At 37.8% G+C, this 22,634-nt stretch overlaps 3 protein-coding genes across 3 annotated transcripts in view; all 3 read left to right on the forward strand.

Annotated features, from left to right (window-relative positions):
- The window catches only part of esyt2b (extended synaptotagmin-like protein 2b), a 42,075-nt gene extending 36,917 nt beyond the window's left edge, over positions 1-5,158 (forward strand). Inside the window, exons 17-22 of the mRNA XM_042510306.1 lie at positions 1,290-1,642; positions 2,829-2,927; positions 3,197-3,328; positions 4,049-4,154; positions 4,443-4,492; positions 4,594-5,158. Coding sequence (XP_042366240.1) covers positions 1,290-1,642; positions 2,829-2,927; positions 3,197-3,328; positions 4,049-4,154; positions 4,443-4,492; positions 4,594-4,663 — 810 coding nt within the window. The 3' untranslated portion in view covers positions 4,664-5,158. The remainder of the gene's footprint in view (positions 1-1,289; positions 1,643-2,828; positions 2,928-3,196; positions 3,329-4,048; positions 4,155-4,442; positions 4,493-4,593) is intronic.
- A 1,510-nt stretch (positions 5,159-6,668) lies between these two features.
- On the forward strand, positions 6,669-20,551 carry ncapg2 (non-SMC condensin II complex, subunit G2). Its single transcript, XM_042510305.1, is given in 30 exon segments — positions 6,669-6,743; positions 6,969-7,073; positions 7,076-7,095; positions 7,834-7,866; positions 7,868-7,922; positions 7,925-8,037; positions 8,569-8,683; positions 8,770-8,927; positions 9,081-9,215; positions 9,933-10,027; positions 10,106-10,262; positions 10,359-10,451; positions 10,539-10,664; positions 11,240-11,419; positions 11,675-11,827; positions 12,560-12,782; positions 12,893-12,990; positions 14,064-14,234; positions 14,323-14,393; positions 14,498-14,651; positions 15,122-15,295; positions 15,454-15,567; positions 15,998-16,147; positions 17,387-17,486; positions 17,654-17,853; positions 18,850-18,984; positions 19,123-19,226; positions 19,398-19,498; positions 19,760-19,853; positions 19,942-20,551. Coding segments are annotated over 29 exon segments (3,429 nt in total). The 5' UTR covers positions 6,669-6,743; positions 6,969-7,018; the 3' UTR covers positions 19,994-20,551.
- Positions 20,552-22,240: 1,689 nt separating this feature from the next.
- Positions 22,241-22,634, forward strand: part of ptprn2 (protein tyrosine phosphatase receptor type N2) — a 147,652-nt gene continuing 147,258 nt past the window's right edge. Inside the window, exon 1 of the mRNA XM_042510638.1 lies at positions 22,241-22,543. Within this exon, the coding sequence (XP_042366572.1) occupies positions 22,459-22,543 (85 nt within the window). The 5' untranslated portion in view covers positions 22,241-22,458. The remainder of the gene's footprint in view (positions 22,544-22,634) is intronic.

Here is a 22,634-nt window from a genome sequence, read left to right on the forward strand (position 1 = left end):
GATTTTGTGGCTAATTATAATTTGTAGCTTTTTAAAATATGAACGAGGATGGTGATAGTGAGATAAAAATACTGGCTACAGTTGCATTTATAGATTGTGATTTGCGAAAAACATAAACAAACCAGCATCAGATTGGCTGTATTCATAATAAATACACCGCAATAATATAAATAACCAGCGCCAATTAATCAGTAAATGAGTTCCAATGTGCAAATCTCACTGCTTGATATACCAGTAAATCCCCCTAAATGTTACACACGGAGTATTTAAATCTAAATCCCTAACGTAATAAATGAAAAGCCTTAATTTACTCTTAAATATAAGCTGTTCAGTCTTTGAAATGTAAATTATTCGTTCTAATGGAAGGCTTGATATCATCCATTTTATCCATTGAGTAGCGCTCAGTCTATGAATCATTTCCCATTCGAGTGCGATACACTTTTTGGTGCAAAGTAAGCTGAGGTCTATAAATCCTCATTCAGTTTTGCACTAATTATGTCTCTCTGGATGTCAGCCCAACAGTAAAAGCTTTGGTTCCAGTAAGAAATAATCTTCGCAATTATAACTTTTTTCTGTATTGCCAAATACAATGTCACAATGTTCCTTTAATTTCTGTACATTTTGTGCATATTGCTGGACTGACTTCATAATGAAGAGAGAGTTACTAAAAACTACATCTTGAAGATACAAGATACATATTAGCTATTATTTACTTTCTGTTCCAGACTGCAGTTAATTCAGTTACTGCTTGAAAATCCTATTGCCCTTCACAACACTGAAACAAAACAAATTCTCTTGTATTACATCATCACAGCTGATCAAATAATAAAATGAAAGCAGCCATTTCAAAATATTGACTTGCACTGAAATAGCTTTCCTGTATTGAATCACAACCAACATATCAAGATTCATAATGGATATCCTGGGAGGGAAATTGGCTCACAGGCTTATTGACCTTTCTGGAACCACAAGATAGAGCGATATATAGATAGATAACGACAGATTTGGCTGTACTAACACCCTGAAAAATACCTGACATTTTTCAGCACTATCAGCAGTTTTAAGAGCTTTTTACAAGAAAGGGTAAGTCACTCTCATTGCTCAGTTTTTAAAGTCCAGTGCAGTGCAGAGTTTTAAGGCCAGGTCCATCTGTGTTCTTAATCCCTTTTTATAACTAAAAAATTTAGGAGAGTAAAGTTGGGTTGTATTACGTTGAGTCTCATGTGACCTGCAGGGACTTGTGCTGTATTTCTCATTATTTTCGGTGACGTCCTTCTGTCTCTCTGTAGATCCTGTCTCTTGAGAAGCAGGTCTCCTCAGACCAGCCGTCCTCCGTCCAGGTCAGGAAGTCCAGTGTGCCGCAGCCGACCCCAGCCCCCATCCAGAGACGATCGGTTTCAGACTCGCCGCTGCCTCCGCCTACGCCTCCTCCTCCTATAGACGCCTCCACCCTCACGCTCCAGCAGAGGGACGGCGAGCCGTATTCGGCAAGCCCTCTGCGCAGTCTCTCCAACCTGAGCACCGGCATGTCGAGCTCCCAGAAATACCTGCCTCACAAGGAGTCCACGCCAAGCCTGGCCTCGGATATCTCCCTGCCCTTCGCCACCTTGGAGCTTCAGCAAAGGCTCCGTCAGCTGCAGAAGTAAGTAAATAAATCAGTGGTTCCCAACTGGTCCAGACACTGGGTCCAGATCCCCCCTTAGTTATTAGTTTAAGGTCCACAAATAAGAGAAATTGCCACATATTCCATTTTATTTGACAAAATATAGATAGCACGTCGGCTTAAAACAGGAAGTTATAAAACTTTTTGCAAGAATGAAGTGCAGTTAGTTAAAACCAGGGGTTTCTAGGGTTTGAGGACATTAGGGGCTTAGCCCGGACCGCCATAGGAAAAAAAGTCTTTTTTGGGTTTTTTTTGGCACTGATTTTTTTTTATTTTTGGGGTGATTTTCTTTACCTCCAAAAATGTTTGCCTTTTTTTTCTTTTAACATTTTTTCTTATTTTTTAAGAAAATATTTCTTCCAAATCCATGGGCCCACCAAAATAAAAATGACTAAAATGACACCATTTACCACATTTATAACTTGTAAAAACTAAAATTACCGTTGGATTATTAAATTTCTGACAGACATTGAACACATCATGTGGGACGAACACTTAGAGTATTTTCCCAGAGTCATATAGGGAGGCTGAAGGAAAAGTATTTTTAGCTTTGGGAACGGTAAAAAAAACAGCAACTGGTAAACAAAAACCAATCCCTCAGACATATTCTTATTTTTTGGGAAAAAAGGCCACATAATACCAAAAGCGGGGCATAAAATAGTCACTGAACTCGAAAAAAAAGAAAAAAACCTCTACAGCATGAAACAACACTTCAGAATTCTCCTCACTTCTGTGCTGCAAATTCATTGTACTTCAAAATAAAGTGTGTTTTTCACAAAAAAAGGTCACGAGTCACTTGCAGTCCATTCAGAATGGACCTGCAAACTACTTTGGACTGCGAGCCACCAGTTTGGAACCACTGGCATAAATGATCCACTGTTTTTAAAACTGTTCCTGTCATTGGTTCATTGAGATATTACCATGCACACTTAAAAACAAAGATAACAACATTTGATAATCTTAAGGATCTTATTGGTTTTTAGTTTATTTCTGTAATTTAATGTATGCATTTGCCTCCAAAAGAATGCTATCTTTGCTCTTTTTGTAATATGTATCTTTATCGATCTTTTATATGACTACCTGTGGAGCTATCCATCTGTCTCGGCTGTATAATGCAGCTGCAGTCTCTGGAAGCGACACTGACTTACTCTGGTGTGTTTTATAGCGGCTCGGCCCCCAGCCAGTACCCCCTGGGTGAGGTCCAACTGACTGTCCGACACAGCTCCCAGAGGAACAAACTCATTGTGGTGGTGCACGCCTGCCGGTGAGGTCCCCAACTGCCAACACACCCTGCATCTAAATTTGTTTTCTGAGAGATATATGGTGGACTTGTTTGAAGGTGGTCTTGTTTTCAAGGACTTTTTCCAGCTCATTTGTGTTTTTGGCCCAAGTCTCCGTCATTTGTTTTAATTTATGGGTTCTTCAGTATGCAGTTGCTGCTGGTAACATTTAAGAATAAACAAGCACAGTTAACCTGAGCAACATGTGACTGGCAACATGTGAGTGAAACAATTTTGTCCTGTGTGTCTTCAGTAACTTGATAGCCTTCACCAAAGACGGCTCCGATCCCTTCATCCGCCTCTATTTGCTGCCTGACAAGAGCCGGACGGGGAGAAGGAAGACGAGCACAATGAAGAGGACCCTCAACCCAGTTTATGATCAAACGTGGGTTTACATATCGGCACTATCGTGTGCTTAAATTTTGTCATCGGCATGTTTTTAACCCTTTGAAACATGAGCATATTGAAAAGGTACAAGACAATTCCCTGAAAAAAGGAAAGAAGAAAAGTAATTTAAAAAAAAAAAGAAAGAAATAAGGAAATGACCTGGGAAAATTATTGAAAACTGAAAAAGAATAAATATCCTACATTTTTTCTGTAACATATTTTTTTAATATTTAATTATACCAATTATAAATATAGTTTTCTGGATATTTCCCCCTCTTTTTTAAAACACTAATGTGTGATCGTGAACTTACCTTTTGATAAGGTCACTAAAAGACACTTAATATAATATTCTGAGCCTGTCAGTGGCAAAAAAAAACACTTTTGGTGGAAGTATAATTATAGTTGGAGATAATTGCCCATTAACATCACATTGCAACCTGTTTTTCCACTGCCAGCTGTATCTCTTTTACTCAACACTGGACCAATTTCAAAACTCGTCTCCATTGTTCACTTAGACACAAAAACATGAGAATATACGTTGAAAAATAGTGAAATTACCTTTTAAGAGCTTGAAGCAAATAACACAGGAAGCATAACAAGGATGCCACTGTCGAATAATTCATTTCACTTTTCACACTGCAATTGACAAAAAATGGGTTTTTTTGAGGAATTACTCCAGATTAGTGTCATAAAATCTGTGAAAAACGTGCGTTTGCAGGTTTGAGTTCAGTGTATCTATGGTGGAGCTCCACAGGAGAACTCTGGATGTAGCAGTGAAGAACGGAGGGAGCCTCCTGTCCAAACACAAAGGGCTTTTGGGAAAGGTAACTTCTGGCAGCTATTATGTGCATTCTCCAGCAGCACATCCACTTTTGTAGAACTTTATATATTCCAAAAACTTTGTCTTTTTTGTTTTTTTTTGGTTTTTTTTGAGTATTTCATGTTGGTTATCTCAAAATCTACAAAAATCACAGTCACAAATTGATAGTACAAAAACACGCATTTACGTCATAAATAACTAAAAAATGAAAAATAAATGTAAAAAAATAATTTAATAATAATAATTTAATTATTTTATGTTTAATTTAATTATGTTTTGTTCAAAATTGCAGGTGCTGGTAGATTTAAGTGGAGAGGATATATCAAAAGGATGGACACAGTGGTAAACTTTGCATTTTATCTTTGTTCTGTGCCACATTAAGAGATCATAATCAGCTTATTTTAGTGCTTAAATATATTAATTTTAACCGTTTTCTCTTGCAGGTACGATCTGAGTGAAGACGGTGTGTCAACTCAAGGAATCAGAAGCATTCAAGACTCCCTCCTCACATAATGACGCCACCTCTCTGCTGTAATATAGTGATCTTGTTAATATAAGGGCACATCATTTTGTTGCACTCACTTTTCATATAGTTTACAGGACTTATTTCAGCATGCAACAATTTTTTCAAACATTTCCGATCTTATTTCCATCACTGATGATTTCATGACGACGCTGGGAGAGTGTTGTAACTTATTGTAATGCGTTGACACACTAACTGCCTTGTCTCTGTTTTCAGTGTTTTATGTAAATATGGAGTTGCCGATATATAAGAATTTGCAGGGGTATTCATGGCATTTTGTTTCCTTGAGGGGAATTATATGGAAATCTGTCAGAATCGTTATTGCTTTCTGTCCAGTTTGTTCAAATGTGCGAAACTGTGTTTTGTCGTCTGAGAAAACTCTTACCAAAGGAACAGATACAATCACAAAAGTAGGCTTTAGGTAGCAGAGCAGGCTTGACTTTGATTTTTTTTTTGTCATGCAGTGTTATTTGATTGTTTACCTCTTATTGTTCTTATGCTTGATTACAAACATGGAATGCACATATGCAAAGGAATTAAATGATCGCTCTGTAAATTTTAAAAATGACTGTGCAATATTGGATGTTACTGAAGACTTTGGGGGGCATTTTAGGGCTATGAACAAGTGCTGCAAAATATGAAGGATACTTGAATCAGGGTTTGATTGATGCTCAACACCAAACGTGAGTTGAACAAACTGAGTAATATGAGCAGAGACAACAGTTAATGCATTTCATGAGCAAGGCTGCCAGAACTTGTCGTTGAGATGACACAGCTACGTCGTAAGTACATGTGATGCCATGCTCTCATAACTGTTGGAGGTTTTAAATGATTTTCTTGTTATATATCCTGTGCCTTAAAAAAACCCGCTATGTAATTTTTGCCTTCTTAATGTTATTATTTTGAATGATATGCCTCATGGGTTTTGAGGAATAAATGGTTTCTCTTGTGAAAAAAATGGTGTCACTTTTTTTTTTAATTAGTCCCCTGTTCAGTAACAAAGAATATGAAATTATTTCCCACCTTAAATATGATATCAGTGGTTTAAGACATATCTAGATCAGTTATCATGGAATGAGCCTCCAGAGGATGTGCTCGCTGTTAAAAATTATGATAATATTTTTTAATATTTTTAACACTGATTTGTGTAATTATTGTAATTTAAGTTTTTATATTTTTATTTAATTAATTGATTTTTGTAAAATGTTTATTCAATTATTATTTTATTATTTCAACATTGTATATTTAATGTTATTTTTTTCATTTTTATTAATTTTAGTGTTTTCAAACATTAATTCAACTCTTTAAATAATTATTTTAACATTGTAGATTTAATTTAATTTTAACTTTAGTATATAACTATCAGTTATTTTTATTTATTAATGTTATTATTTGTTCAATTAATGATTTCAACATTGTACATTGTGGGCATTATTGTTTTCCCCTATGGTCATGAGACTCTGGTATGGAGGATTTATGTCCTATACCAGAAAATTGTCATGAATGTATAGAAGTGAATGAATAGAAATGTTCTGCAAATTGCAAGAAATGAATAGATTTGGAGAATTTCTTTGAAAAAAAAAAAACAGGGGGAAAAAATCCCAAAAGCTATATTTATAATTTTCATAATGCTATATTTTGTTCTTCTCAAGTTCTGTAAAGAAATCAAGCCAATTTGCACAGGGTCAAAAAAAAAAAAGAAGAAAAAGAAATCAAGTTATTTCCATATTATGAGGAGGTTGGTGCAGATGTGCCCCTGGGCCAAAAACTGAATTCAACCTTGCTTGCAGCATAATGTCCCTCAAGGATTAGGTAGTAATCGATAAAATAGATTTCCTACAAAATAAATAAAATCACGTGTGCAGCTACACCGTAAAGAGAAAACTGTAAAATATATGCGGCGGTTTGTCTCCATCTAGTGGCAGAAGAAGAGAATGACAACAGTACGTCTGTACGTCAAAGTTGACGCACAACGTCATGACGCACTGTATCCAAATTTGCGCGGGTTTACTGTTGTTATGGGAGGCTGTCATTCGGCGGTTGTCGGCTCACAAAAGTAAAAATAAAAAGGTAACAGACGAACTTTTTGGTGTATATTTTATACTTTACTGAGTATAAGTCATAACTGCACGTGTATAAACGGTTAGAGTAACATTAATGCTCTCAAATAACACACTTTTAACGCTGACGAGCAACCGGCTGCCATATTTGTTTTGATTTTGTCACAGTAAAGTTAGGTTAGCTAAAATAAACTTGTTAGCTATGACCGTTAACGTCGCTTTGTTTTCTTCGCAGGTTTACTGGGGATATTCACATCGCTTAACATCGCTTGGAAAACCGAAAACATGTCTAAGCGAGAGGCGTTTTTAGAGTCCGCCTGCAAGGAAAATGTGGAGGACTTCTTCGCTTCGTCCAGCTGCATGTGAGTAACTTGTAAAGTTACATAACAAAGCTTCAGAGCAGGCAGAGGTCTGCTGGATGTGTCTCAGGTTGACGTACGACTCGTATTTTAGGGAATGTTTAGCTAATAATAATAATAATAATATCACACAGTTCAGTTTAAACGCTTTACAGTTGAAGAGCAGCGCAAACTACAGCCTCTAAAATAACCATAGAGCTGAATTAACACCTTTTAAAATCGGTTTAAATCAAGCACCACGTCCTCAAGAAGCCTTAAAAATCTCTTCTTCATTTTTGAGCATATGAGAGCTTCAATATCATGATCTTTTATTTAATTTCATTTATACATCTTTTAATTTATTTTTTATTAAATGCTTTAAGCTCTGTTGCATGAAAGTCCACATTTTTGATGTTTCAAATCATTAAAATCTACCAATGAACCTAATACTGTATTTTTACTTTATGCCTGATACCTGTGGGCAAAATATAAATCCCAATTCACTGTCTTGTTTTTGTCTAAAATCAGTCTTAAATTTGGTTAAGTTACATTGAAAATGCCTTGAAACCTTGGGCAAGTTGGACTGATTTATTTGAAAAGAGGCAATGAGTAACATAAGGAACAAATGATCTCAAAATGTAAAAAGTACAAAGTCATCTACAACTGGGAAATGAAAAGTTATTTTACAGTCACAAATTTAAAGTGTCCATCCTGTTTGTCTCAAGTTGTGTCTGTCCTGCTCCTGTCTGTGTCTCTGAGCAGAAGGACAAAGCAGAGCCTTTTGATGTGGAGGATGGTGGTGCAGGAGATGCCAAGAGACCAGAGACGGACTTTGTGGGGAAAACTGGCCTCATCCTTCAGGATGTCCTGCAGGAGTTACCTCCAGAGCGCTGGGAGGACGGCAGAGAGGACGGCAGAGAGGACGGCAGAGAGGACGGCATGGAGGTGGCGTCAGCTGCAGATCCTGTGAGTTAACCAGTTTATGTACAGTTGTGACAAAATGTATGTATTTTCAAGCTGATATTCGATTGCTGTTGTTTAGAGTCCTGTCTATGTATCAAAACCCTTTGAAACCTGAGCCAAGTGTCTTAAATGATCAAAAAAAAAACAAGTTTATAAAAAGGTACAAGAAAATTACCTGAAAATTAGCAAAAAATGAAAAATAAAAATAAAACCAAACTTAAATAAACCCCCCAAACAAACAAGGAAATTACCTTAAAAAAGGTGCTTAAAAAAGTTGTAGTTATGGTCATTATAAATATAGTCATTCAGTGTAGTAACCCCCCCCCCTTTATTCCACTAGACATTTTCCCTTATTTTAAATACCTACCGATTTTTGCAATCTGGGGGTTCATAGCCATTTTTTTACCATGTTTTTGAAAGAACCAGTTTGCTGTTTTCAAAGGTTTGAAATACTTGTGAAAGAGTGCAGCACAAAGTTGATGTCGATATAGGTTTCAAAGGGTTAACATCTGCTTTTATTTACTGTCCTTTCAGAAACAAGTCATGGCTGTTGTAGACGGCGTGACGCTGGTGACTGCTGTGTCCATAAAGGTCCTACAAGACGGTGACACCTACAGTGCTCTTCTGGAAATCGCCCACAGGCTTCACGGTCAGCGTCCTTTTACATTTTTCCGGATGTGTCCTCAGGTAGGAAGTCATTCTTACTTCATGTTGATGTTTGTGTCTTTCCCTCAGATGTCCTGGTGTCGCTGCCTGTCTCAGAGGCACCTCTGCAGCGCCACATCCACACACTGTGCGAGGCCTGGTGGAAGAAGGCGCTGAAGGAGAAAGAACAGTTTGGCCGCACTGCTTTCCTCATCTCTCTGCAGAAAAGCTTCATTTTGAAGAAACCAGTCAGTATTTGACCTCCGATATATATGTCAATGTTGTTAAAAAAATCTGAATCTTGAACTGTCCCTTTGAGATTATCATCATCAGGCTTTATTATCATTCCTGGTAGCTTGTAGTATAATTTTGAATAACTTTGATACTTCCTGTGTTGTCAGGGTACTGAGATCCAAAGAGTGTGGAGTCTCCACGATGTGCTTTTGAGTCTGGACTATACATCAGAGGACAACAAGCAGATCATTGACTTGTTGCTTCAGTGCTTTCAGCGTCCTCTTTACATTAGAAACGATGACGTGAGTCAGTTGATATTTTGTTTGATTTTTTTCTTTTTTAGTTCGAAGCATTTTATTGAGAGGGATCAATTTGTTGTCAGCAGTTGTTAGTAAATATACACAAACATAGGAATTATTGATAAATATACAAATGCAGCATTAATATAGTTGGTGCATTAATGTAACTAGTACAGACACCACTCTCGTTCAGGATTTTGTTTAAATAATGAAAAAAGTAAGACAAAAGAAAAAAGGGGAAACAAACCAACTAAGCAAAAAAACAACAAAACAAAATGCACAACCCAGACACCCAATACTAAGTCGAAGGATCCTGCATTCAGTAGACAGCAAAAATCATCAAGTGGCATTACACTGTTGTTTTATCCAAATATTGAATAAAAGGTTGCCAGATGGCATCAAATAATTTCACCTGCTCATTTCTAATATTCTCTCCAGCTCAAGAGTACTGACAAGATCATTTTAAGACCACATTTTAAGATCAGGAACGCCTTTACCCTTCCACAGCGTCTTAGCTGACATGAGAGAGAAGTTAGGTCGTCTTTGAGTCAATGTGAAGCTGTCTGATGAAGATTAAATTAATATTTTGTGGTTTGTGGCTTTACATTGGAAACAATGACGTGAGTCGATTGATTTTTAACCACTGTGCTTGTTTTTGAGTTTCTTTCTCGTTGTTGTGGTTTTGACTTTGTCAGCCTGACGATGTGTGTACTGTCACAGGGGAAGCGATTCCTGGTGTTTCTTTTTAGTTGGAACGTAAACTTCATCTGGGTTATTCACGGCACCATCAAAAACCAGCTGGAGTTTTACAGCAAGTAAGACACTTATTTTATTCAGTTTGAAAAGTGTCAATCGTGTTGTCATGTTATTGACTGCTAACCTGCTCTGTGTAGGACCATGACTACTCAAATCACAGAGATTTACTTCAGAGCATGGAAGAAGGCTAGCGGGGACTTCCTGGAGGAGATCGAGAGCTCATGCATTCAGGATTTTATGCAGAACGCAGTCTTCCTTCATAGAGCATCTCCTGTCCATGCCAAAGTCCGACAGGTAGACTTATTAGCTGTTTGGTTTTTTTTTAGCATTTTCAGTCATGATGTGCACGATATCACGTTAACTCTCTGATCTCCTTGCTCTCTTATGCAGATCGTGAGCTATTTCCACACAAGAAAAGGCTGCAACAAGGTGGACAAGATGCTCTGTAATCTCTACAAGCCCATTCTCTGGAAAGCTTTAAGTGTACGGATACAGATTTCTAACTTCATTCATACTCATTTTTTTTAGCATTTTATTCTAGTCTAATGTGTTTCTCTTTGATTTCTAAAGGCTCCAAACTTCGAGGTGCGGGCAAATGCCACTTTGCTTTTCACCGAGGCCTTCCCAGTGCATGACCCGGAGCAGAGCAACAAGAATGTAGACGAGGCCATTCAAAAGCAGCTGGACACCGTAATGGTGAGAAACTTTTTAACTACTTGTTGTTGTGAGGGAACTGAAGATATAATGATTTTTTTAACCCTTTGAAAGATGAGCATATCGATTTCTCTCAAAAACATGGGAAAAGGTAATGAGCAACTTAACAAGAAATGGCCCATGAATGTGCATGAAATTAGCAAAAAGGTTCAAGAAAATTACTTGAAGCAACAAAAGAAAAGAAAAAAAAAGTTAAAAATAAAAAAGTTAAATAAATTGTAATCTAATTTTAAATACAAAATTATAATAATTATAATTTCTTGGCTTTTCCTTTTTTGCTCATGCCCCACTTTTTCCATGTTTTTGAAAGAAATCTAAAAAAAATATATTTTAATACTTGTGAAAGGTTTCTGAATGCAGCACAAGAAAACTAATGTCTCTTCAGGTTTCAAGGGGTTAATCCATTGTTTTATTTTTGGTGCTGTAAATCCACAACACTTATCATCTGCTTAAAAACGAACTATATATATATATTTATATTCAGACTTAATTGGTGGACTTTTTGATAATCTGAACATGAAACTCAGTGCCAAAATTACAACCTGTCTCATCCTCAGGGCCTCCTTGATGACCCTCATCCCACTGTGCGCTCCAACGCTACGCTCGGAGTCTGTAAGATCCTGGCCAAGTGCTGGGAGCTCCTCCCTCCTACGATCATCACAGACTTCCTGAAGAAGCTGGTGATGGAGCTGGCGGCCGACAGCAGCTCCCCTGATGTCCGCTGCTCAGTTTTCAAGGTAGAAAATACAGTTTCTTTCCGTCCTGATGTAAAATATGGACATGGGGAGCCTCTTAGAATTAGATTACTGAAATGAAATCTCATCTAAGATCTAAGTTTAAGAGCATGTTAAACAAACTGGCATTCTTGTCTATAGATTTTGTGATGCCCAGTTGTAAGATTTATTATCATTGCAGACAGAAATAGCAAGACTAATGTTTTTGGCAGTAGACGGGGCATTTAATGACTTGTGGTTTTTGTGATGTCTCCCCAGTGTCTGACTATTGTCCTGGACAACAGTCTCAGCCATCCAATATTGGAAAAACTGCTGCCCACTCTCAAATACAGCCTTCATGACAACTCGGAGAAAGTCCGCACAGCTTTCCTTGACATGCTAATTAAGGTCAAGGCAGTGCGAGCTGCCAAGGTATTGTATGTATAGGGTTTCTTTTTGCTTTATACATTGTTGGTTAGAAAAACCCCATCCGGCTCTTAATTGTATTGATTTTGTCTTGCATGATTATCACAGTTTTTAAAATGTTTCTCTTTGCTTATTTATTTATGCTTATAGAGTCATTTAAAAAAGACAGTAATCTGTCTTAAGACTTTATAGACTATTTATTTAAATGTTTTCTAAAATAAAAAGTATTAAAGCCACGTTTAACAAAAGCAAAACTATATCAAAACATCAGTTTACAAACTCGTGCAGTATAATCTCTAAAGTCTCATTTGTCCAGTCGCATGCTAATGATGAAAAACATTTAAATTGAACTTTAACAACAAAATGACATTCAAAGTCAGATATTTTGATATGAAAATGATAGATTCAACATAAACAATGAAGGGACCCTGTTATTTAAGATGGTGAAGACATTTCATTGAAACAAAAGCCTATCTCTAAAAAACACACAGTAACTAAATGGATTTAAAGTAAACTTCCATTTACAGATCCTTAAAAAACGATCACACAAATCAAATTGTTGGCAAGCAGCTTCAGTCATAAACTTCTGATACTGAAGATATATTTAAGTGCTTGGTACAAATCTAGATGTTATTCAGACAAATTGTATTGAGACACAATCCACTTTCAAGATGCAGCTTAGTGGTGTAAAAAAAAAAAAAAAAAAACCTACATTTTCTCTTTTCTGCTGCCCTCCAGTTTTGGGATGTGTGCAACATGGACCACCTGCTGGCTCGTCTGGCTATTGACTCCCATTCAGTTTCCAAACGCATCGTCGATCTGCTCTTCAAATCCTTCTTCCCTGTAAATGAGTCGGAGAGGGAGTGGTGCTGTCGATGCATCACCCTCATCCAGATGAACCCGATGGCCGCCAGGAAGTTCTACCAGCACGCCCACAAACACACAGCCCCCACTAACATCAGTAAGTGCTGTGTGTGAACACGCCAGAAATTCCTTAGAACCAAAAAGAGATTATTTAGCATATTGCATTTGATTTAGTACGTTTATCTGGTGTTTTGTCTTCTCTTCCAGTAAAGCTGATGTTGGCCATTCGCCGGGTTTTGAACAGCTGCATCCAGAACGAATGTGACGTGTCGGAGATGAATGACAGCAACAAGGAGAACAGCGCAGTAAGACAGGCATTCATGCTGTCAGAGTACACAGAGCACGTTCACACGAATATACACGAGTATTCTTGAGTCTTTAAAATGTGAAAAATTGTAGAAAAAATTGCCCTCCACTATCTTTTCAAGCCCAAGGAAACGTTTTTGAATTGCTCGTTCTGTCAAAGCAACAGTCCAAAATCCAAAGATAGTCAGTTTACAAGCATGTATTGAGAAACATGGGAAATCCCAATATTTAAGAAGCTGGAATCAGCGATTGGTTGGCATATTTTATATTAAAAAAAAAGTCAAAACAATCAATCCATAATAGGGACAGTTGCAGAGTAAGTGTCTCTTGAATAGGGCTGCACAAAACAATGTAAATTAAATTAAGAGGGCTCCAGGTTTGAATCTGTCAGTGGGCTGATGTTAGCAGCACAATGCGTATCAGACAAAATAGCAACTACATACATAATGTAATTTAATTTGTTCTTACTTTACTCAAAATGCAATATCAGTGTGTTTATTGTGCAAGTTGACATTGCAATGATAATTAAAAAAAAACAACAACAAAAACATGTGCAGCTCTAATGTCAACAGATTAATTGACTCATCCTTTATGAGTTTTGACATGCAGATCAAAGAAGATTAAGCTTTCAAGTAGTTTTTGAAATTTGGAAGAGGTAGTTGTTTATTTAGTTGTCAACTCAAATCTTTATGGTCTTTGAATCTCACGCTGCACTCACATTGAATCAGGCAGAGGGCAGACCGCAAGATATCATTTTAATGCAAGGAAAAAACACGGGCAATCTGGACAAGCACGAGAATAATTACTTAAAATAGTAGACAGAAAGTAGTTTTATTTAGTATTCTGTATTCCGTTCTCTGTGAAAAATACGTCATCACCATCGCAGCATATGGCCATGTGTGCTTCTTTTTTCCGTCCTGTCATTCCATTGGACTGGATGGTTGTTTTTCCCGTGCTACAGACAGTGTTGTCTGCTTGGTGTCCACTATCTTTTTAATTCCCTGTGTGCACGGCATTAATCAGATAAGATGGAAAAATTTGTTGAAATTTGGGTATATTCTGTGTGTTTCAGCAGGCTGAACCTCTTTTGGGAAAAGACTTGGCTGTTGTGTCCAGTCTGCTGGAGCTTGTGGTCATCCTGTGGAGAAGTGTCGAAAAGGCCCTGAAACAAAATGAAGAGGCCCAGAAGTACACTTTTGCCAAGTTTGGAACTGTCATTGCTAAATATTTCCAGGCCTTTGAGGTACTTCAGCCTCCACTTGTTGTATTGTTATTATTTTTGTTTTTCCCTCCATCAGCAAGTACCACTGTAAAACTTTCTTGATTTCCAGGATGAGCGATGCACCGTTCCTCTCATACAGCTGGCCTCGTTTATGCCCTCAGCTGCAGTTCCAACATTCAGGTGTGCAAAGACGCTGTCCTCGTCTCTCTGACTCAGCTTTTTACTATGTAATTTCACCATTTGTAATCTTCTGTTTTACTATCTAACCTCCCTCTCTCATCCAGCTGTGGCGTCCTGTCCAAACTGAGGAGGATGGACTCAGGAGCAGCGCCAGCTCAGTACAGCCAGCTGTTAGACTGCATTTGCAGCTGGGGACAGGCTGCTGACGTCCTCGAACTCGTCACTGACTGGCTCACTGAGGCTCTGCCCAAGCAAGGGGTCAGTCATATTATACACATATAATTCAGTAAGGCAGTAGTACATGTTTATAGATGACAAAAGAAAGCAATATATAAGTTATAAATTAAATAAAATTTTACAGGACATATTTGGTTACAAATAATATATACTTGTATGTTTATCTATGTATATATGTGTGCATGTGTGTATGTATGAGTGTATATATATTTCATATCTATTTATGTATTCCTAATTTTCATTTAAATTAGGGAGCATATGCAGAATTATTAGCTAATGAATAATGGAAATGTGGTTGGATTAGATACATTTCCACTCCTTTTTTAACTTTGTTTTCTGTTTATGGTCTTGGGGGGGAAAAAAGGTACATGCTCGAAATTAAGATTTCAATCTCTCAGTCAAGTTATTGTATTATTGTAAAGTAAAAGTTTGAATCCACACACATCCTTGTTGCTCTTTGTAAAAATCATCTTCATCATCGTAAATTTTAGGATAAGGCAAACAGCAATCGAAAAGTGCGTATCCAGGAGACGGTGGAGGCCAAACCAGACCTGGCACTGGCTTACCTGGAGTACCTGTTCAGCCACACTTCAACACGGGAGAAAGTCCTGGCTCTGGGTCAGAGACCACTGAAGCAGCTCCATACAGTTCTTGGAAACTGGAGGGTATGTTGGATACCATTTATCGATATTTCATTTCAACAGTCTGCGTTTCCCATTTACCTTCAGCATTTATACATAAAGTAGATGAATGTGTTTTATGTTTCCTCTTGGAGAAGCAGTTTTCCTCTGACAGGTGAATCATTGTGATTTTGTTTCAATAGTCGGTGTTGTACGCTCACCTCAGCTCCACCGAAGATCCTAACAGTCCCAGTGTGGAGACTGCACTGAAAGTCTTCCTGTACCACGGCCGTCTCGGTGCACATCTGCAACACAATGTGAGTCTCTCATTTTACCCACAGTGCTTCTCATCCTGTTTTTCACTTTTATTTTTCCGGTGGCTGTCTGGCTTCGTTTTATATTCATACAATCAGAAGATGTTTAGTGCAGTTTAAGGATGCGGGATAATATCAGCACAGGATCTGTACCTGCAAATAAAGGCTTTAAAATAAAATGTCAGCGTTGCTCTGAAATAAACATTTCTGCCAATATGACAGACGGATAAGATGAAGCTTTAATTATGCGTCTGTAATTAGTTGAAGTAGTTCTACAGTCAGTGTTGAGGCAGGGAGGAGAGCTAATTTTTCCATTACTCAGTTTTGTTAGCGAATTGTTTTCTGGTCATGAGTGTCCAGATATAAATTGTTTAGTAAAATATAAAAACAAGTCAAAAAGTTAAGAAAATCTTACCCTTTTCTTCTGTCCTAGTCCTCAGAGGGACGAGACTACCTGCTGTCTCTGGAGCACGTAGCAGCGTGGGTAGCCGAGAGGGTGCTGCCCTTCCTGACTAAACGTACCGATGAAAATAACGAGGAGGAGGGTTCTGAGTCGCAACCACTGGCTGCACAGATAACTGAGGTGAGCTCTATTATTACTAAATACATGGCTTCAAAAAGCCAATTCATATGTTTTCAAATGAGGACTTCAGACTGGAAACGTCCACTAAGAATGAATTGAGCCCAAACAAATATGTGTTGGGCCTATTCTAAGTATCTGTTGAGCCTTTCCCGACTATAATTAGTTAAGCTGAAATGGCTTTCTGAATATGCAGGGCTGCAGTAAGCATCAGCATTTAATTTGGGCAAAAAGGGAAATTGTGTGTGGTCTCCATTAGGGGAGATGGGACGCTCTTTGCAGCACAAACGTGTGATTTAGGCACAGAATATTACCTACAGCAGCTGCACATGAAAATGTGTTTTATTCTCTACAAAATTATACCAACACTTAGCCTGTGTTCTCAAATCAACACCCAAGTGCTCTCAGTATAGGACTTATTATGTTTTATGTGATGCACCGGACATAATCGTGCAGCGAATATGAGGTGAGATCTGCGAGGTTTTGATGTGATGATATGGATGGGTGGATGGTTGCGAGTGCCGTATTGGAGCGCATCTGCATCTCCTAAAAATATTTTTTGCACCAAGATCATTTATGTGGATGGTAAAGTCAGTTCTTGCAAGGTGATTTATCTGCAAGCAAATGCAGATTCCTTGCAAATTAAATCATGTCTCCTTGTTCATAAATTGCCAGTTGAGATTTTTGTCTCACTCATTTCCACTCTTAATACGTAGCTCGTACCAAGGCTGCAGATGAAAACACGCAGTTATGTTGTTATCCAGAACATTAAGTTTTGTGGAGCCTGTTTGCCTCCTGCTTCCAGGACTTTCAGTTCTGCTCGGTAAATTTAGACTCCTGCTCCACTCCACACACACACACACACACACACACACACACACACACACACACACACACACACACTCACACGCACGCATGAACATGCCTCCTCCTGCTCATACCGCCATACTGAAATTGGCTTATTTTCTTTATTTGTGCCATTATTCTCCAGCCTGTCCCCAAATGACTTCTGCAGTCAGATAGTGAAAATATCCTTGTTTTTGGCACCTTTCTTATTAATGTAGTGGTGGGGAGATCGTAGGTAGCTTCCGTAGGCCACAAGCGAGCTGTAGAAATACACGTTAAGGTAAAAAGTAGCTCCCCTAAGACTCGATGTGCTCTCTATTTGTTGTCGATTTTAATAATATTCTTTTTTCGAGCGTGAAATGTTTTCTTCATCATGACGATGATGCGTTTTACCAGAGCTTCCTGACAGTGTGCCGAGACGTTTTACTTGTGGGTTTGGGCGACGAGATGTTCAAGGGTCAAATCCTCCACCTTTGCTCGCTCACCCTCCTCTCAGGTGAGTGCCTCCATTATCTGTTTACATTACAGCAAGGGTACACTGCATTTATAGCAGAAACATGTAACAGAAGTTAGACTTCATTTCACTCAAAGAGTCTTGTTGCATTATGTTTCTTTACCTGAATTACCATCTTTTCAGAGCATGCTTTTTCTTTGGGTTTCCAGAGGCGGGTTACCTATGCATTCCTGCAGTGTTGCGGATTTTGAAGGAGGTGGTAGACAGCTATGTAGCCGAGGACAATCAGGATCAGGAAAATGAGGAAGACCCAACCACTGTCATTCTGGGTGTAGTGGCCAACATCTTTCAGAAGATTATTGAGCTCTTGGCTCGCTGTCTTAGGAAGCAACCAGAGGAGGGAAAACAGGTACGCAGACATATTAACCTCCAGTGTGTTGATTTATTGCTTTTATTTAGTGCATTACTAACTTTTGCTCTTCATAAACTGCAGTTGTTTATTTCTTTCTCATCCCTCTACCCTCTTTTGTTCTCCACACCAGCTGTTTTCTTATTAGTGTTTTTTGGTTCTGTATAATAGACTGTCAGACTTTGCAGTGGGATGAACCTGCTTTCAATACTCCAGCAGAGTTTCTGTTTGAATAAATTGGTGCTGATCGATGTGTCCTGTATCATGTTAATGTCCTGGACAAATTGGAGATATATTATATATGTAGATTTTTGTTAGTTTTTATTTAAAAATATGATACTTTTGCTTTTATATTTTATTCTGACTAAAATAAGTCCCACCAATAGACTCACATGCATAATGTTATTTTAAAAATAATTATTACGCCACTTTGTTGGGCAACATGTAAAACACAAATGCTTTGGCCTTTGTGGCTCATAAAAGTTTAATAAGGGCGTACTGCTGCTGACTTGTAATCAAATAATGCCCTTTCCCTATATGCATTTTCTCCGATAAAATAAAATAGAACAAAAATTTTCAACCAGCTCTATGTCAACAATGTTGGGCTTCCTCCTGTGCCGCCAGCACCTAAAGCTCCCCGTCCATCCATCGGCCAAAGCCAAACACTGGTCCTGTGCATGAACCACAGTGACTGAGTTGATATAAAACAGTGAAAGTTTTCCTTTAACACCTGGATCGACATCATTTTCCCTCATTAAATTTTATATTTAAAATTATGAAACGGGAAAAAAAATTATAATTTTCTGTTTTTTTTTCTTTTTACCGCACATAATGACCGAAGAGATTTGAACATGTGGGACGTTAACAGAGTTTCTCAGTTTAAAAAAATATAGTAATTACCAGAACTAACAGAAACCCTGTTCTAGCACTGTACAACTTGCTCAAAGTTTTTTTTTTGTGTGTTAAAAATATCTTAATCTTTGTGTCCTGACTCAGCTGTGTCAATCAGCCGTTCCTGGCCTGGCAGACTTCCTCCATGTGGTACAGACCTGGGACAGGACTCCTCTCAGCGGGGTCTTCTCCACTCTTTTTGCCATCATCATTGTGGAGAAGAGACATTTACTTCAGAAGGTATGACCTACCTGCCAGAGCATTTGTCTTCTACCAATATCCCACACGTCCTGCGCATGATAAGCGACTTGACGGATTACGTTCTTGAGCATTTCAATTAAGGGAGTGATGAATGCTGCTGTGTTCTTATTTTTAAAGATTACCCATCCTGAGGAGGTGATCACCCCAGAGTCAGTGGAGGACATGCCTCCTCTGTCCAGCATCCTGCTGTCTGTCATCCTCAGACTTCCTTCTCTTACCAGGTAAATATCCTCCGTCCACTTTCCCTAAAACCTCAACATGACCTCAGCTTAGTCTGTCATCTTTTCTGCTTTCTGAGGGTAACTTTATTCTTATGTTAACACTTCTTCTTGAAGTAAATGTAATGAATATTCAGTATGAAAGCCTTATTCGTCCTTGAATGTTTCTTTCAGGGCATTTTTGACAGAAGTCACCTCATCTTTCGAGTCTGAGGCCATCAGCAGTCTGAATGAACTGGCAGCCGTCCTGCACGTCTTGGCGGTCATCAGACACAGTGAGTTTACATGGCTAGAATTTAGATTGAGTTTTTCATTAAAGATGCAGATCAGACAGATTTTTGATTTGATGTGATTTTAGCAAATATAAAAAAACGACAATGTTTTAAGAAAAGGAGACATGCAGAGGAAACCCAGAAAACCCTCAAGGGGCTTGACAAGTGGGCATCCCTACGAAGCTATCAATATAATCTTTTAATATTTTGGATATTTTCCTTTTCGCTGGTCAAGATAAATCCCAGTTTGTGTTGCACTTTTAGCGGGGCAGTCTAAAGCGGCTTTGAAAAGCGCAGCCACATCTGTCCAGCTGCAGCTTCACAAACATGCAGTCACATCTGTGGACGACATCCAGGGGTAAGTGGGAGGAAATCGGATGTTTTCTTCAGATTATCTGTGCATAAATAAATTGATTGATTAACCGTTTAATCTCTTCCTATTGCAGGATTATTTATGAATCTTCTGTGAAGACCTTGAATGACATTCTGGCCCTATAATTTGTCTTATTTGGTATATATAATCTGCTTTACATTTGTATTTTATAGGGCTAATGAGAGCGGTATAATATCTGCTTTTCTGTTCGCATTGCAGATTTTCAGTTGCTGGCGGACAAAAATGAAACTATTAAATATTTCAACTTCACTGACCGGGCTTCTAAAAAGAAAATATGGTTTGGATTGAACTAAAGCTGAGTACAAGTGGCTGTCTGTTACCATGTTCTTCCAGATTGGCTCCATTTGTCTTTGTTTATTTATTTCTTGATGGCACACATTACTCAAGTCTCGTCTCTCAGGCTTTGTGCATTGAAATATCAATGTTGTGCTACAAACTGCAGAAAAACAGTCACTTAGACTGAGTGGTGTTCATCTTCAAAGCTTTGTCTTCACAGCTCTGTGCTTGACTTTTTTAAAAAACAATTTAATATGAAATACATATATTTTTTTCATGTTTCACTATCAGTGTTTATATATCTGTTGGTGTGTCAGCGTGTAAACTGCGACACACTTTTAATAAGAATAAAAGAAATCAATCAGTCGAAACTTGATGGTTATTTCTTTTTTGCCTGTACGGCAGTTTGCCAAGTAACAATTTGTACAAGCGGGCATTAAATCATCTTCTCTCCTCTTTTCATTCTTAAAGGGAAATGGCACCCATTTTAGGAATCCACTTACTGTTTTGCTTCAGTCTGTATTTGTGGTTGTGTATTTCAGAAAAGAGTATTGCAAGTAAACATTTAACTGTTTTGCAGTACAAATCACAGGTTAATTCATCAGTCCTCTTTGAAACCATTTTTCAGATTGGTTGCTCATTCACTTAATTTAGTAAGTCGGTTATGTAATCTACTGTGGTGGAAAGTAACTCAGTGCAATGACATAATGTACAAAACATTTGTGTGATTGTTTTGACATGTAAGTCACAATTTAAGTGGGAATACTTTTATCATTTATCATTTTATTACTTTATATAATATATATATATATATTATATATATATATATATATATATATATATATATATATATATATATATAGTGATCATTTTTGCTGGGTTCTGAACCCAAAAAACCATGTTTCCTCGCATCTGGAATATGATTTGTAGGAAGTTGCATTTCTGTAGCACCACAGTGCTTCATTTATAATTGTGCAGCTGTCATGATTGTGCATTTCTAGCTTTTGGCAAGAGTATTATAATAAGTATTGTAAATTAACCCAGTACACTCATTTACTGTGCTAAAGAGCATTTTTGAGGTATTTTGTTTTTTAAAACTACTTTTGTCCCACTGCATTTTAGAGGAAAATATTGTACTTATACTTTGCTATGTTTATTTTTCAGCTATTGTTACTGGATACTTGCAAATTAAGATTTTACCTACAAAACATAAAATTAGTTTATACAATATGTTGCACTGTCGCAGAATAAACTAGCCAGCAGTATATACACAAAGCTAACATTAACTGCTCAACAAGTACTTCTACTTGCGATACTTGAAGTACATTTAACTAAACCTGTACTTCTACTCAAGCAAGGTTTTGAATGCAGAACTTTTACTTGTAATGGAATGTGCATTCGTAATACAGTATATAGTGTTATAAAAGTAAATGATCTTCCACTGGCAATATGTTGTAGTTTTGGTATCTTCGCTTGTATCGTCGTGAATGCTCTTGCACTCTAAAATCACTCTAAAAGTTAGACCGATGTGTGTTTTTATATAGTATATTTTAGTATCTTTGTGTTTGTCACCATATTAGCCCGACAGAACTTGTATTCTAAAATCATCATAAAAGGTAGGTATGTATTTCTATTTTTCCTGTAGTATATTTCAGTATCTTTGTGTGTGTCACTGTATTAGTCTGGCTGCACCTGTGTTCTAAATATCTACAATAACTAATATTATCAATAATAAATCACTACGAAATGATTAACAATATTTATTTTTTACTTGAAATATGTCACTGCAAATTTAATTATAATGCTTTCCATTTTTTGCTATGATTTTTTTGTCATGTGTTCCTCATAAATCTAAATTTGGAGCAAGGAGAAAAAATGTATCAAATCACTGTTTTCATGTGTTGCCTTCGTTTCTGGGCAATTATCATTTAGTCAACGCTTTTCTCTGCCATCCATCCATCTATCCATCCATCCATCCATCCATCCAGGGCGCTGTTGCATGCTGCAGCATCATCGCTCCTCACCATGTGTGTTGACGTCAGTAACTTAGGAGGGGCTCCTCCGTGAAGCTGGTTGCTGTTTGTGGTGCTGAAACAACGCCTGTATTGTGTTGCCATTTAGCGATTTTCTCATTTAAAAATATTGCCTCTGCGGTTCTCCGGTGCGTTTCTCCTCCAACATGCCTCTTTAGTCCGAGTCTCGTCCGAGCAGCTCGCACCTGGGTCGGCGTTAATCATGCTGTTTTAGCGGAGGTGTGCGATGGATTAGTAGTACTGTGTTAGGCAGGAGCGGTATGGATTCACCGTGGTGTCCCATCCTCTTCGCTGCATTGGCTGTCAGCCTTTGCTCCTCACCTGCCCTCGCTGACAGGAAATTGGTGAGCAATTGTCTTGCATTTTGTTTTATGGTTATTTACCAAAAACACCTTGTTTACTAAGTGTTTATCCCTTTTAGCGCCATTTAGACTGT

The sequence above is a fragment of the Plectropomus leopardus genome, chromosome 21 (genome assembly GCF_008729295.1).
Source record: "Plectropomus leopardus isolate mb chromosome 21, YSFRI_Pleo_2.0, whole genome shotgun sequence".
Classification (NCBI taxonomy): Eukaryota; Metazoa; Chordata; class Actinopteri; order Perciformes; family Serranidae; genus Plectropomus; species Plectropomus leopardus.